General features: G+C 31.0%; 1 protein-coding gene across 1 annotated transcript; it reads right to left on the bottom strand.

Annotated features, from left to right (window-relative positions):
- Nucleotides 1-1,683: 1,683 nt before the first annotated feature.
- LOC148627512 (uncharacterized) lies at nt 1,684-15,672 on the bottom strand. Its single transcript, XM_088574217.1, has 8 exons — nt 15,575-15,672; nt 13,749-14,477; nt 12,163-12,593; nt 10,949-11,686; nt 9,993-10,230; nt 7,473-7,725; nt 5,981-6,121; nt 1,684-4,497 (listed from the first exon to the last, which is right to left on the bottom strand). Exons 2-8 carry the CDS (start codon nt 14,455-14,457, stop codon nt 4,413-4,415), a joined length of 2,595 nt encoding a protein of 864 aa, XP_088430343.1. The 5' UTR covers nt 14,458-14,477; nt 15,575-15,672; the 3' UTR covers nt 1,684-4,412.
- Nucleotides 15,673-15,829: the final 157 nt, after the last annotated feature.

The following is a 15,829-nucleotide window of genomic DNA, read 5'->3' as shown; positions in this document are numbered from 1 at the left end:
AATATATTTTCTTTCTTACAATTATGCTGATATTGCTCCCGCTTTTACCATGTAAATATTCATTATGCAATTGTTTCACATGACGTAATTTCACTTTTACTTGTTTGCAGTCATTGAGTATTTAAATGTACGTTCTTGTTCGAAACATTTGTGTCGTTCTTCAAAAATGTCGATTAGATTTTTTATTCTAAATGCATGCTTATCGATTGTATTTCGATACCATCTTGTGATTTTCTTTAAAAAAAAACAATGTTAAAAGTATTGCTTTTGATGCATCATGTGGTAAATAGTTAGCCATACTAGTTTTGTAATTTATAATTTTTTATAACAGCGATAAAGAACCATGAACAAATACATATCGACTCATTTTCAGAACGTGTGAAAGCTGTAAGATCTTCAATCTTGAAACGTATTCATGAGAGTTTCAGGTAGGTCAATAAGTGTCAATGCTACATCAATTTTCAAAGATCCCAATGTAGCAAAACAAAATTGTTTCGTTTGCAAGACGCATTTTATCAAATCCTGTCGATTTTACTATGGAGCAACTTGATACACCGGTAGGGTAAGCGTCCTCTGCTTTTCTAGGAATTCGCGCCAAGTTGCTAATAAAATTCTACGTACAGGTAGACAAAAGAGAAAAGGAAAACTATTACACGGTGAACATATTTGTTTTCATGATGGATACACCATAACGATTTACGAGTTCATAATTACGACCACAGAAATTCTGTATTGACGACTTTAATCTTGTAGCAACAAAACCCTGCTCCAAAAGCATGGTTGTAAACAGTCTAGCACGGTTCAAGAAGTCTGCTTAGTTTCGGCAAGCTCTGGCATAACATGCACGTTGTTATATGAATTATCCATATGCAGGTGCTGAATAGATGTCACAACAAATGAAAGGAAAGTTGACAATACGGAGTCTTGGTTACTCATTTACTTCTATTTCTTTATACATGACATGATATTATGGTTATTTCATGTTTTTACTGTGCGTCTTCTTCCCTGTCGTGTCGTTATCAATTTATCATTTTAATGAACATTTGGTCTCTAGTATGTGTTTAATTTTTGTATTATATTTGAAATTCGTCTGCATTGTTTTCAGATAATTTTTAGGAAATAATTTTAAAGTATTACCATTGCAAATTTATTTTTAAATATAATCAAATAAAATTATAGTTTCCGTTTAAACTGGTGGTGTATTCATTTCGTACATTGTTTTTGTAAGCAAATATATTTTAACTGATATACATCTAACTAAAATTTTGATTTTAAATTATAAATTCTTATAAGTATTATACACAGTGGACCAGGAGTTATTTTTAACAATGTTAACAGTACGTAGTTGCTGCAGAAGTAACAATTAGATCAAGCAAGAGTTTTCATTGCTATCACATTGTGAGAAATGATATAAATACATTGTAATAATGTCAATACAAAAGACACTCATATGACCATGAAATGCGCTCTTACACTATATCTAAATTTGAATCCTTATAGAACCCAAATTTAAATCATAATATGACAACATTACTAAAGCAATCCAATCACTTTTCAAATATAAACATTAATGTGGTGATTTTTTAGCATGTTTATTAAAGTTCATTTGTTATGTTTCTGTATGTTTGTTGTTTTTTTTAAGTTTTTATTCTATATACTATATCATAAAAATATCTGCAAATATTCATTATATATGTTTATTTTTCAGCAATTAGTACAAAATTAAAGACACTAAAACATTGCCATTAATACAACAATGAAACTCAGCCTCAAAATTCACCAAGAAAACATTTTTGCTCTTTTTTTTCTTTTTTTCTACATTTGTAGGCTTTTCTGTTACTGTCACCAATTAAGGATAGGGAAGATGTATTTGGAGAATTAATTTTTTTTTACTTTCCAAAAATCAATGCAAAAAACATTCAATTCCAAATAAAACACATGTTTCAACTTAAAAAAAAAACAACAATAACAGACTTCAACAAACAGTACAACCAAATAAAGAACAATAATAAACATTAACAAAGATAATTTCCATGTCTTATTATAACACACAGATCATACATACTATAAGTACACGTATATTAATTTAGAACTATGATTCTATGATTAAGTCATGACTTGAGTTAAGATAGTACAGATACAATCAAAACAAACTAGGAATGGAACAATGAAATTGGAATAGTCATCAATTAATTTTTACAGCATAATAACTTCTTATTTCTCATGCAAATAGATATATAATTGACCAATGACCAGTAATACACTATTACATTGTTGGGAGAAATACACAATTTACAGATTACTATAAGTGTAAGTAGAAATTAATACAGAATAAAGTCCATTTTGATGTTGTGACAAAATTTTTTATAGTGAGGTTGATAGGGTAAGATGTAGTGTTCTGTTAAGACTTTCCTTATTGGTGTTTTACTGTTTATCAGCCACATCATAGTCTATCTGATGTAATGCTGTCATTAGAAATTGCTGATATTTTCAGAATCACAGCTTTAGCCTGAGATAGAAAATATCAATAATTAGGCAGTAGGAGAAAAGGAAATAAAAATAAAAATTGTTGATAAACCAGATTTAACATCTTTTCGTACTATCAATGCAATCAATGAAATATATAAAAAAAAGTTTAAATATTGCTGGCTCATGATTTACAACATTTTTAAGAGACTGTCCATTTAAGAACTAGGCAGTTCTTATGATATGGATGGCAAATGTTAATTATTATCCAACAGAATTTTTAAGCCAATGTTATATTTATATGTATGTCCAACAGTACAAAGATTGTTTTTAATCGACAATGGACGGCTAAGAAAATGATTTTACAGTTCCCTAAGAAAACAACCAAATTTTGGACAAAATGAAAGAGTAATCTCCCTTTTTCAATAAAATTCAATGCTTTCTATGTAATTTACTTCTCTTTAACCTTGCAGTTAATCACAAACCTTCATTCAACTTTGAGAAAAGGATGCATTTGCAATATGAATGGATGATAATTTTTTGAAAACAAACTTCATCATGTGCCACCTACTGCCTCGTTTTTAAGTGGGTGCCCTCTTAATAACACTGTAACAATACTGTGCATCAAAAACTTCTGTATAACAATAACCAGACTATTATGATCATAAGTTTAATTGGAATTAAGTAATATATTATGTTTCACACTATGTTGAATATGCTAAAAATGTTAGGTAAAAGTTTTTTGACAACGTCTTAACATAGCCCTACCAAAAGAAGGCAAAATAACTCATACTGTGGTCTTTTAACATAAATTGATGTGAAAATTCAAATTTTCTTCTGTATGGATTTGCTCCTTTGAGTATAGTTTGTTTTAATAAAGAATACCATAAAGAGGAGTCTGTTTAAATATTTAACTTGCAAGTCCAACTTAAAAAAAATTATTTTTTTTTGTCAGTGAAAATGTAGCCAAATATTCTTAAGCATTATTGACTATGAGCAAATTCAGCTTTTTACTTCCATCATATCAAAAATACATAACTATTACTGTTAAGAAAAATACTTAAACAATTAATCCAATATTACCATAGTTTCATTTTCACAAAAATATATAAATTTGCAGTTCATTTACCATTTTAGAATAATCTGTTTGATACTTGCTCCATATTAAATTTTGCATTTTTAGTTTAATATAATCATGCAAGATAGATTTTGCAGTGAAAAAAATAACAAAAAATAGATTCTTGAAGGTAAATCATTTTTCCTAGTACTATAGATATTGTAAATTGCTATTTTGAGCAGGGACAAAGTAATTAATTTTCTAACTTAATATGCTCTTGCTAATATGCTAATACCAGAGTGTGCAGAATTATGAGTTATATCCATGTTTTCAAATAGCATGTCAAATATTTTTTTCTATAAGTGGTAGCAAATTAACAACCACAGATGTTTCATTCTTTACTGTCAGTAGTACTATCCATGAATTTATCATTATAAATCTGTCAGAACTTTTTTTTAAACACTGTTGTATAGTAAATAAATCAAGCGAAAAATAAATACCTGTGAAAACTTAAAATTGAAACATAAACAATTTAGTAATGAAAATAAAAACAAACAAAAAAACAGTCAAACACGCAATTAAGGATATCCTTGGGTAAAATTGACATACAAGTACAAGAGACCTTTACAATAAGGTTAAATATTATTACAAAAGAACCAGGACATCTTAATAAATTGTTTGACTGTTTTTAAATGTTTATGAGAACTCATACAATTTGCACCCCATCTACCAGAGAAGACAGGTTTGTGCATCTAATAACAATAAATCAAGAGCATTGTATTAGCTTCATTGCTATTTCAGGAAAAAATTTCATGCAATAAATAAAAAATAAGTTACAGTTACTTGTAAGTATACAACATTTTACAGGTAGCAACAAGTTCTTTGCTGGTCAATTTCTGTTACCATTCTTGTTTTTCTCATCCTTTGTCATTTTGAGTTTCACTTTTCTGCTACACCTTTTTCCATCTTTGGACCTAAAATATACATAAAGATTTATGAAACCATTTAAGATCTCAAAATATGAATGACAGTGACATATGTACTGTGTTTTGCATCACATCAAAACAGATGTGTACAACCGTATCACTGTGAAATCTGTAAGTTCAACATGTGATACTGATGTAAACAAAATTTTACTATGTTTAATAAAATATCTAAAACTCATTATTCACAAAATTGCAAAGCCTACCATATCATGATTCATACCAAAGTGAAACTATTTACAAACAAATAGTCCTTCATACATAACATTGATGTGATGTCATAGGAAGAGACATCATATTATAGTTAACGTCATGTTTTTAAAAGTAATGATGACTATAAATATCATTTATCATATATAAAATGATACATTTTGTGTGAGGGTGCAAAACTTTGTACTTCGCAGATTTTCAAAAATTGAAGACTAAATTTTAGATAGGTTCCTCTATTTATTAAATAAAGTTCAAAATTCAAATTGTTAATGTAATTAGTGAATCATGGGTAACTAGGAACATCATAGCTGAATAAATCAGAATTTTCATTATAAATATCTCCAAACATGCTGGAAACAGGAAATGTCTAGAAACACTAAAAAAAACAAGAGCAGATCCTGTATATTCAACAATTATTGTGTGTTTTAGTACCATTATCATTTTGGGCAAAATATCAGTCTTGTATATATGATATCAAGAAAAATCTTTTATCAATAACACTGAAAATTCAATATTGTGAGTTTATAATTGCAAGAACAATCCAAAAATTAAAAAAAAAAACATAATATCCCAAATTAAAGTATTCAATACATTCTGATAAGATAAATTCAGCTTAAAGGTCTAACATGCATGTATTTACATGTACAGTATTTGGTTTCACACATTTACTCATACATCCCACTTGTGTAATGTACAATTCTCACCTACTGGAAACTCCCATTGTTAGATTTTATAATTAAGAGCACTAGAAATGCTCATAAGTAAACTTTTTTAAATCAAATTCAAAAAATTGCCAGTTCAATAGGGTGAGGTTTAAGGAAATATGAAAACCTTCCTTTATTGGGAAAGATTAAAAAAAATTTCAGATACTGTAGGGTAAGATCAAGCTCAGCTAAGTTGAAACACTGAAATCTGACCTGAATGTGTCTGAAATTTTCTAATCTTGCATTTTCTGTTGAAGTGTAATTATTTTTATTTAAATATTTATAATGAAATAAGTATGAGGACTCAGACCCCCATGTTTGCTGCTATTTTATTATTACACTTTATTGAGATATTGCATACCCCAAATATGCTTTTATCGAACGTGATAAGTAAAGTGAACAGCAACTTTTGCATAAATCTATTTTCTAATTTGTTTTTTCTCTCAGTTTTTATATGTTACTTCTATTACATCTCATAATCATAAGTAAAAATAGAAACCCATCTTTGTACAATGAATATTAGATTACTGATGTTGAAGAGGCTATAATTCAGTCCATACTTAGTTTGCAGTAGAATATCCTTTTCCTCCTTAACTTCCACAGGATCAGTATACTGTATCCATGAAGCACCAGCATCTACACTGTACTCTATGCACAGACCAGGGTAAGCTACATTCATCTCCATTTTACCATCTGTTATTCTGTAGAGAATATCATTTCTAGATTTTTCAATAATTCAATAAAAAGTTAAAAAACCCAGTCAAATTGGACAACCAACCATGCTGACTGAACAGTAATCCTTATATGTAGTTAGAAACTTATTATTTAATTACATTCCATAGTGTGCACTGCTTATCAATTTCACAAAATAAGTTTGAACCAAAGTAATACAGAAAAATACAAACTATATATATAATTCCAAATGATTTTAAAAAGAACAGTGGACATGTGCATATAATTTGCATAACTGTCTGTGAAGCATTATGGTAGATCATATGAATTTTTTCTGTCTATACAGGATAGATTTTCCTATTTTTATTATATATTATTAACTGAATATGCGATATGGCAAAAAATATGTCCTGAATAATACCCATCATGGCATTCTAAAATTAAAATATGCAGTTCATAAACAAAGAAAAAAATTATTTACAGTATCTTGATCCTTAATTATTTTTTTAAATGGACAACCCTTTACCTCTTCTATCTTGCCTCTTCCAAATAATTATAGGCTTCTTGAAAAATACAATGGTCAGTGCTATTTCTTGAACATATTTTAAGATTCTTCCCAAGTCAAGATCTATGATTCGAATATACACACATAAGAATGTCAGTATACTGATCGTTTCAAAACAATATAAACTGTTATGTTCAACAAAGTTTTCATACTTTGCAGAAAACTTTGTATATTTCATTACACATTTCTTTACTTTCTAAAAAAAATGTGTAAAAATGAGATTCTTCATGCACAAACATCTTTTGTTAATTCTAGAATCATTTTTAAATACAAGGGAAATGGGTACAGTACTTCATTCGAAGATATTTGTTAACTGGTCAAGGTCCATCCAATCTTGGTTTTATAAGTGGAATACATTTAAAGTGCAATTAATAAGTTTTCGTGCAGGAATTACATATCCTCGACACAGAAATACATAGAAAAACTAAAATATCTTCTATTTATGCAATATTTTAATCCTAACATTGGGAGGACCTAAACACAACATCTAGGGAGAAATTTACTCTTTTTTTGCCATAAAATATGCATTTGTCTTGTCTGTACATTTTTTAAATCCCAAATGCACCCAAAAACCATCTTTTCAAATATTTTGGGTGAAAAAAAAGAAAAATATTGAGGAGTATGTATTGTATACAAGCATTCAAGAAAGTTTCTGTTCACTTTTCATTAAAATAATGAAAATAATAACAATTTCATATGTATATGCGTGTACCATAGACCTTGACCTAGGAGACCCTTAATTAAACAATAAGATAAACTGAACACCACAACAGTATTTTGGTTAGGTTTCATAATACTTTAATGACAAATCATACCTTGCTCCAGGGGGAGGAATGTGATAAGCCACACCCATCCGATCCAGCTTCTCCAACTCTCTATACCCTAAACTATTAGCAAACAATGTCCAGTCAGATGTTTCTTGTTTCTTTTTACTGTCTTCTTTTTCTTCACTTTCCCATGATGCTTTGTGCCATGCTCTTTCAGCCAATGGGAGAAGTCTTGGGTAGATCATACAATCCATCTGATCTGGTTTCCTAACTAGTTCTGACCACAACTGACCCTGCATTCCTTCAAATAGAAAATTTATGTACATTGTATTCATTGTCAAAGAGTCTTTCAATTACTGTAATATAGAATTATAGATTTAATATTAAGTGTATATTTTAATATATTACGTAAAAAGCCCAGTAAGGGCCTGGGTGTCAAATGAACAGGCCTGCAGTAGCACTAAGCATGTCGTAAAAGGCGACTAATTAGTGCTCAGAACCCTGACCAGGGGCCAGGGCGCTCTGCCCACAGAGCAACTGGGTTGTGTGCCTCAGGTGGTTGAATGGAGTTATTCTGGCATGCTACATGCTGGGGATGTCAGGCCATAATACGGAAAACCTAACTGCAAACAATAGTGGTTCAACATGTTGGGAAAGATGCCACGTTCCTTGCACATTAAAGATCCCGGCTTTGGTATTCATAAAGAGTAGGAATCTTTGTACTCTGCACAGGAGGCTAAATTGCGGGACCATACCCACCTCTCTTCTGGATTATCAGATTTCTTTAATCTTAAAAGTTACGTACCTGCCAACTTTTGAAAATCCCCATGGTTTTTTAAGACTTGTGAAAGTACATTTTCTTGACATATTTGACAAACTGTATGGGTTTTACTGTTGTAATGTATAAATGAGACAACCACACCAGTAGTAAAGGACCTTTTTCAGCTGAACAACATGTGCATGCAATGTGCATGTAATTAATTGATGTTTGCAAGCCCTTTTTGTGGTGGATTTCTCCAAACCTAATTGAAATTCTGAAGTTTAAATTTAATTAAAATACATTGAACAATTCTACATTTATGAAATACCTTTTGCACATCTGCCCTTCATATTACAATCTAAGTGCATCAGATTTCAATTGTTTGATCATAAATTAACCCATCAACATATGGGTTTATCACTGTGATATTTAGTTTATTTGGCATTAAAACTTGGGCATCTCTTTTTTTTTCATTAAATGCATACCATAAGATTCAGTATATGAGGAAATGTTATAAATATTCAATAATTTTGCTACCAAATTTAATAAATCATCACTATTTTAAATGAATAGTATTTCTTTCAACTTTTGCCTACAAAACTATTTGGAAATATACTGCACTGTTGAACTTGCAGAAAATGTAAAAAAAGAATTAAAGATTATAGGGGGTAACTTTTTCCTATAAATAATAGTAATTTTATAATTTGTTTACATACGTGGTTCTGCAAATTTTAGATCTGTTAAATTGACAATATTTGTCGAATTAATTATGCAGTAGATATTAATCTTTGGGAAACGCTTGGCTGTTCATGAAATAGTGGCAGATCCAATTGGGATTCAATCAGCTGATTGCTCCTTGGACCTCCGAGATTATTTACCGGTCATTACACATATTTAGACAGCAATTAAAACCTTTGATCAGATTTATGGCTTTTCTAATCAAACAAATGAGATTGAAACATGAATTTAGGGTTTGAATCCAAAGTTTTCTTGGTATTTTTGACAAAATCAGTTTCAGGACAAATTTGACCTGAAAAATTGTGTTAGCAGGACAAATGGTCAAAATTGTGAAAACATGCTAAAAATGTGTAAGTTGGCACTTATGCAGCTAAATGATGTTTATTTAAACACTCATGAGTAAAAACATTGAAATTACCAGTAAATAAACTGTACCTTCAAAAAGAGAACTGCAAAGCTCTGAAAAAAAAAAACATTTGTAAGATGCCCAATATAGAAGATTGTTTGTTTGTTTGTTGGGGTTTAAAGTCCGAGCAGCAATATTTCACCTATATTCAGACCATGAGCATGAAATGGATGATAAAATGAACATGAAATAAAAAAAAAAGGATGGGACACAAGGATAAGAGGATCAACAAATTTTGATTGCCACTGGAAAAAGGGGGGATGGGTAAGGTCGGGCAATTTAGCCTCCTGTGGCGGAGCGCAAAGGTTCCTACTCCTACTGAATACCACAGCAGGGTTCTTTAACGTGCGAGGAACGTGGCATCTTTCCCAACACGGTGCACCACTATGGTTTGCGGTCAGGTTTTCCGTATTACAGCCTGACAACCCCAGCATGTAACACACCAGGGGTACCCCATTCCACCGCCTGGGGCACACATCCCAGTTGCTTTGTGGGCAGAGCGCCTAGCCCCCGACTAGGTTTCTGAGCACTATTTAGTCGCATTATACGACAAGCTTAGCGCTGCTGCAGGCCTATTCTTTTAACACCTGGACCTGCACAGGGTTCAATATAGAAGAAAACTATTAATTATCACCTTAGACAGTTTACAGGACATCATTCTTACCAATTACATTTTCAGCTTTTTTTAGTGGCACATGGTCCAATGCATGAATATCAAGATCCTTCTTTGTGATGGGGTCCCCTGTTAGTTTGTAATCAGCATTTCCATAAATATTGTCAGGCATAAAACTGAAAGTTTTCCTTGTGTCAGTATATCTTGTGGCCCAATAGAGTCCTCTTTCTTCTGGGTCAGGCTCTTGAGGATGATCGAAATAAAGGTGGGTTCCCTGAGCCATTATTACCTATAGGAAAATAAAATTAATGATGTTTAGAACAGACAGACATGATCAATGCATGAACTAATACTGTAGTTGATTTAAAAAGGTTCAATTCAGCAGTGACATTTTGTGTGATATTTTTCATGCTACTGAAGATCTAAATAAAAAGCAATGTAGGTAATATTACATTTATACAACTTCATGAACCTACCATTCATGTGTTCATGCATATGTCAAGTGCATCATTCAAATAACATCGTGGCTATTTTGTATGATAAATAATGCTTGTAACAAAATTCCTCTAATTCTTCCCTTATAGAATCTGAATGACAAAAATGTTTTGTGTACACACTTTTTCATGTTAAAGTAATTAACATTAAAAAACATTCTTAAAGACATACAAGTACATCATGTAAGTCAAAACATTAAAACTTCAGTGGTAGTGAAAATCTTAAAACCAAAAGGAAAAATGGTTCAAGCACCTACATGTATAACCCTTTTCAAGTGTTTATATGGTGAAAACACAGAAATGAAACACAAGAAAATAATGAAAAAAGGTGGCTTCTTTCAATGAAAATAAACATTATATCAAAAAATTATCAAAATCCCTAATAATACTTTTGCATATGACATATTACATGTACATGTATCAGCTGAACAGCAGTATACCATTTTTAATCTGCCAAATAACCGACATACATGTACATGTATATTTTCTCATTTCATAAACATAATGTGTTACCTTATAACCTTCATTAGCCAGTTTATAAGCACATCCAGACAAACCAGATTCCCAGACATTTTGCCAAGCATAAGCATACACATCTTTATTTGGAAAACACTCTCTCCTCATTGGTTCTAAGAAATATTCATCATGAATCACCCCATCCTGCCAAGCACCAAGATTCAAGTCATGCTGGGCAACAATCTTTGCCACTTTTTTGTTAAAGTATTCCATTATTTCATTAAAGTCCTTGACTTCCTTCTTAGCAACTAATTTCTTGCAAGCAGGTGAATCTAACCAAGCTTCATATGGCACCTCATCTCCACCAAAATGGAACATTTTTAATGGACTGACTTCTTCATGGATTTTCTTCACTTCTACAACAACTTTTTCAATGAATCTATAAGTAGAATCTAATCCAGGATTTAAAGAATTTTCAGCATACAACTGACAGGACAAGGCATTCTTGCCATTGCCCAAATCAGTCAGAACATATTCTTCGGCCTTTTTTATATTACCCTCATCCTTATATTTAAGATACCTTGCTCTCATAGCTTTGATAGCAGCATGGCTGTGTCCAGGCATATCAATCTCAGGAATAACATCAATATACCTGTCTTTGGCATACTGTAATATTTCTTGATATTCTTTTACAGAATAATACCCAGAACCTGAAGTGTCAAAATCTGGCCCTGAACCCAACATTGGTAAAATGCAAGATCTTTCTGTTAAATCATGTCCTCTTCTTCCACCAACCTTTTTAACATATAAAATATCAAAATACATTGCAAATGCAGTTTATTTCTTCTATTCGATTATATTTATTATTTTTGTTTAAAATATCACTTCCATGAGGAATAAAATTATGAAAGAAAAAAAAAATTTTGTAAATGTACTGCACATGGCTATGAAATGATCATTCACTATAAATGAGCCTTTTGTTGCACATACATGTATGCATGTAAAGTTTATTCTACTTAATCAACAGTTCACTTGTAACTCAGCAGTCTAGAACATTGTACTCATGTACTTAAAATATATAAAAAAAAGTTTGTGGTTTGTAAAAAATCAAAATCTAGACTACACAATGAGTCAAGTGAAAATAACTAGTGTAGGGTATTCTGTAGTACAAACAGTGCTCTTACATTCTCAAAAGCCAAACTTAGATCAATAAAGAAACATCTAAGAGAAAAAAGTAGCTAAATATGTATCTTTTAGATAACTAAATTTACCATTGTTAGTTCCTCAAGACCAGGGATTTCTAATCTCCATCCCTCATCATCTGTCAAATGGAAATGGAACATGTTCATCTTATACATTGCCATAACATCGAGTAACTTCAACACCTGGGCTTTACTGTGGAAGTTCCTCGAAACATCTAATTGCATGCCTCTGTATGGATATCTAGGAGAATCACGAACAGTCATCACTGGAATTATATTGTCTTTTAATAATGCTAGAAGAGTCTGAACACCATAGAACACACCACAGGGTTTATTGCCAATTATCTCTATTGATGGAACATCATCATTGATTGTCACCGAATATGCCTCTGGATTCTTGCCATCAAAAACTTTTCCAATTTTCAACTGTATTGTATTTTCACATTTTGCACTTTCGTTCAAGTTTGAATCTTCCACACTAACTTCTATACATAAGCTTTCTGTTGACAGAACAATTTATTATTAATATTAGTTAAAGATCAAAGGATTTAAAGTACAATTCAAATGAACCTATATTAAAACATCGCAAACCAGGTTGTAAATATTATACATTGTATCATCTGATATCATATATGTATATTCAAATTTAAAAAAAAAAATATCCCAAGTTTTGTATTGGTTTACCAGTTTGTAAAAAAGTGATTATAAATAGAAAAAGATAAAAAAAAAAGTCTCATAAATCAAAAACGTAAAATCAGAATTTCATAAAAATTGCAAGGAAGCTCAAATCAATAAAAAGAATTTCATCAAAAGTTGCATGGAGACAGGTGGAAGCATTTTCAAGTTATTATGGAAAGTGTGAATGATGAATGAAGGGACAGACAACAGTAAACCACAATATATCCAATCTAGAAAGAAATGTATAAAAATTATGATCTCTAGTGCTCAAGAACATATTACTTTAATGCAGGTCTAAAACAATTAAATGAAAAAGTTAAACCTACATGTGTACATGTACTAGCCTTCTTGGCACACATATATGTGATCATACAATAAATGCTTGAAAAAAAAAAGATTATTCACCAATTCAAACTGATTATTCTGTTAATTATACATGTATTACTATAGTGTAGAGTTTCTAAATGTGTTATTACTACTGTAAGAAAATATCTCATTTGTTTGAAATGCGGCATGGATATTCCAATCTAACTACATCCATGACATTTGACAAATACAATATACATGTAAATGGTGTACATGTACATGTACATTGTACATATATGTCACATGCTATAATCATGATAATAAAGTATTTAGACGAAGTCCAAGAAAGAAAAGTAATTTCACATACATGTATATATGAAATTATAACCCTCAATATCACAGTACTATGAAGAAATTATTAGTTACACAGTTTATACATACTATGACGTTTTTACAGAGAAGAATAGTAAAAATAGTTGACCTCATTGACTTTAACCAGTGTTGTTTTTTTTTTAAATAATGTTGTACAAATGTAGTTACATGTATATTAAAGTCTCAGTGGCAGTATTTTTCAGTTTAGAATAACAGTATATAGAAATAGAGATTTACATGTATATGTACAGTATACATGTAATAAGTATAAAATTACAAAAAAATATATATATATGTACCTTTTAAGATGTTCGCTTCTTTCAAAACAACCTTGTCAGCCAATATAGACCACTTCAAAGAAGAAAGGTCAATGAATTTATCTTTGGTCGATTCCATCTCCAAAGGTGTAGGAATAAATTCCTTTCCTGGCTTTCTAAGATCTTCAACTTTATTTCTAGCAAACCTTTCCTGGGGTGTCCATGGATCATACCTATCCTGCCTCAAAGTCCCACTTTCTAGTCTGTATGAGAACCTCTTCCATTTCTCTGCCTCATCAAATGGTAGAACATATTCTAAATCTTCATGACTAGTAGACTTGATTATTTTTGGTTTGAGGTCATTACAAGTTAAGTACCAATTTGGCATTAAATCTGATCTAGCAATTGAATAATACTGAGCTTTAAACAAAATATCCAAAGAGTCATTTTTACCTAATGGTTTGAAAGACTTCATTGGCTCAAGAGTAAACAAGCATCCATTTATATGTCTGAATTTAACACCTGCATCAACCATAAGTGCTTCCCCATCATCTGGAAGAATGGAAGGCTCAATCATACGTATATGACAAAAATAAATAGCCCATTTTTTCTCATAATCCAAAGTTATTGAGCTGTTATTGGTCAGAACAATCTTTGCAGAGTATGTCAATTTCCCATCCTTTAGGTTATCTAGGACACTGTATTGAACATCAAGTTTCTCAGCAATTTCATCCAGCTCCTTTTGATTCATTGTTGAAAAATTTTAGCCCCCTAAAATGAAACAAAAATTATACAATTTCTGTAATTGTGCATGTCTTTTAGGGGAGGGGGTATGATGCACAGCTTCCTTTGATTTTTTCCAGATTATCAGTTTGTAAAATTATATATATGGAGTTAGACAAGGATTTTTATATATTTCATAGGGGAGAGTAACACACAAATAACATGAGGTCAAGACAAAACATACTCTTGAACAGTAGGGTCGGTAGGTTGGCAATTTTTTTTTGAAGTTCTTGACTGATTTGTGTTGGAGACAATATTGACATTAAATCTTCAGTTTCCCATTCTACAATATCTTAGCTTCATGTTAATCAATTAACACATTTTTTTCTTTCCACTAAAAGGCAAAAGAAACAAAAAAGAAAAATTGTAAACAAGTTACCTACCCCCATTTTTTACGAAAAATGAAAATAATTAAAAATTAAATTTTCATTTTAACCCATCACAACTTTTTTTTTCAAAAGATAATTAGATAAAATCTCCAATTTCTCATTTTTATGTCTTCTGGGTGTCTACTTCAATTATTTCAGATCATTTAATCGAGAGGGGAAAAAGTAGTTTAATAAATAAGTGGAAGCGACAGGGAATCTCATGTGGCCACATGATAATTTTATTAATAAACAGGCTAATTAACAAGTTTCTTATCTCTGTGTATTATACATGTATGTCTTGGTAGGTGCTTGGAAACCTTGACACATGACCCAACAGTGGTGTCAGTCATCACAGAACGACTCAACCAACCTCCCCAAAGGAACAAAACATTAGAAATTGAAGTGTCCTTGCACAATGTATCTTATTTTGGCTCACAAACGCTTTACTTAAATCTTACTCATCATTACATCAATATATCAAAATAAATTTGGAGGGTTGCACGGACAGTCGTCCGAATTTCCTCTGAACCTGCAACCCTCCTCTTTTTTATTTGGATCCGACATATCAATATCCAAATAAAAAAGAGGAGGGTTGCAGGGTCAGAGGAAATTCGGACTACATGGACAGTGGACAACAATTACAATTAAGAACATAACATATATAAGTATTTTTTTTTAAATTCTACAAACAAATTCTATCATACAACATATATGTACCTGGTTTAACAAATTAGATGCAGATTTTAACTACTAAGCATAGCTTTATGTCAAGCAAAATTTTCCGACTTGCATTTTAGAAACAGGGGTAATAACTCGAGCAAGGAAAGGCGCGTTTGAAATGTGCATAAAAAATTGTCAAAATCTCCAAGCATTCGGAAATGGATCATTGCAAACTGTAAGATGGAATGAAGTCATTAAGGAGTGAAATTTATATATCTTAGTAAAAAAAAATAATTACATGAATATTTTTTT

This window comes from Perna viridis, chromosome 1 (assembly GCF_037379345.1).
Source record: "Perna viridis isolate PV_CMFRI_1.1 ecotype Kerala chromosome 1, ASM3737934v1, whole genome shotgun sequence".
NCBI lineage: Eukaryota > Metazoa > Mollusca > Bivalvia > Mytilida > Mytilidae > Perna > Perna viridis.
Note: the sequence above shows the minus strand (reverse complement) of the source record. Positions and strands in the feature narration are given on the sequence as shown.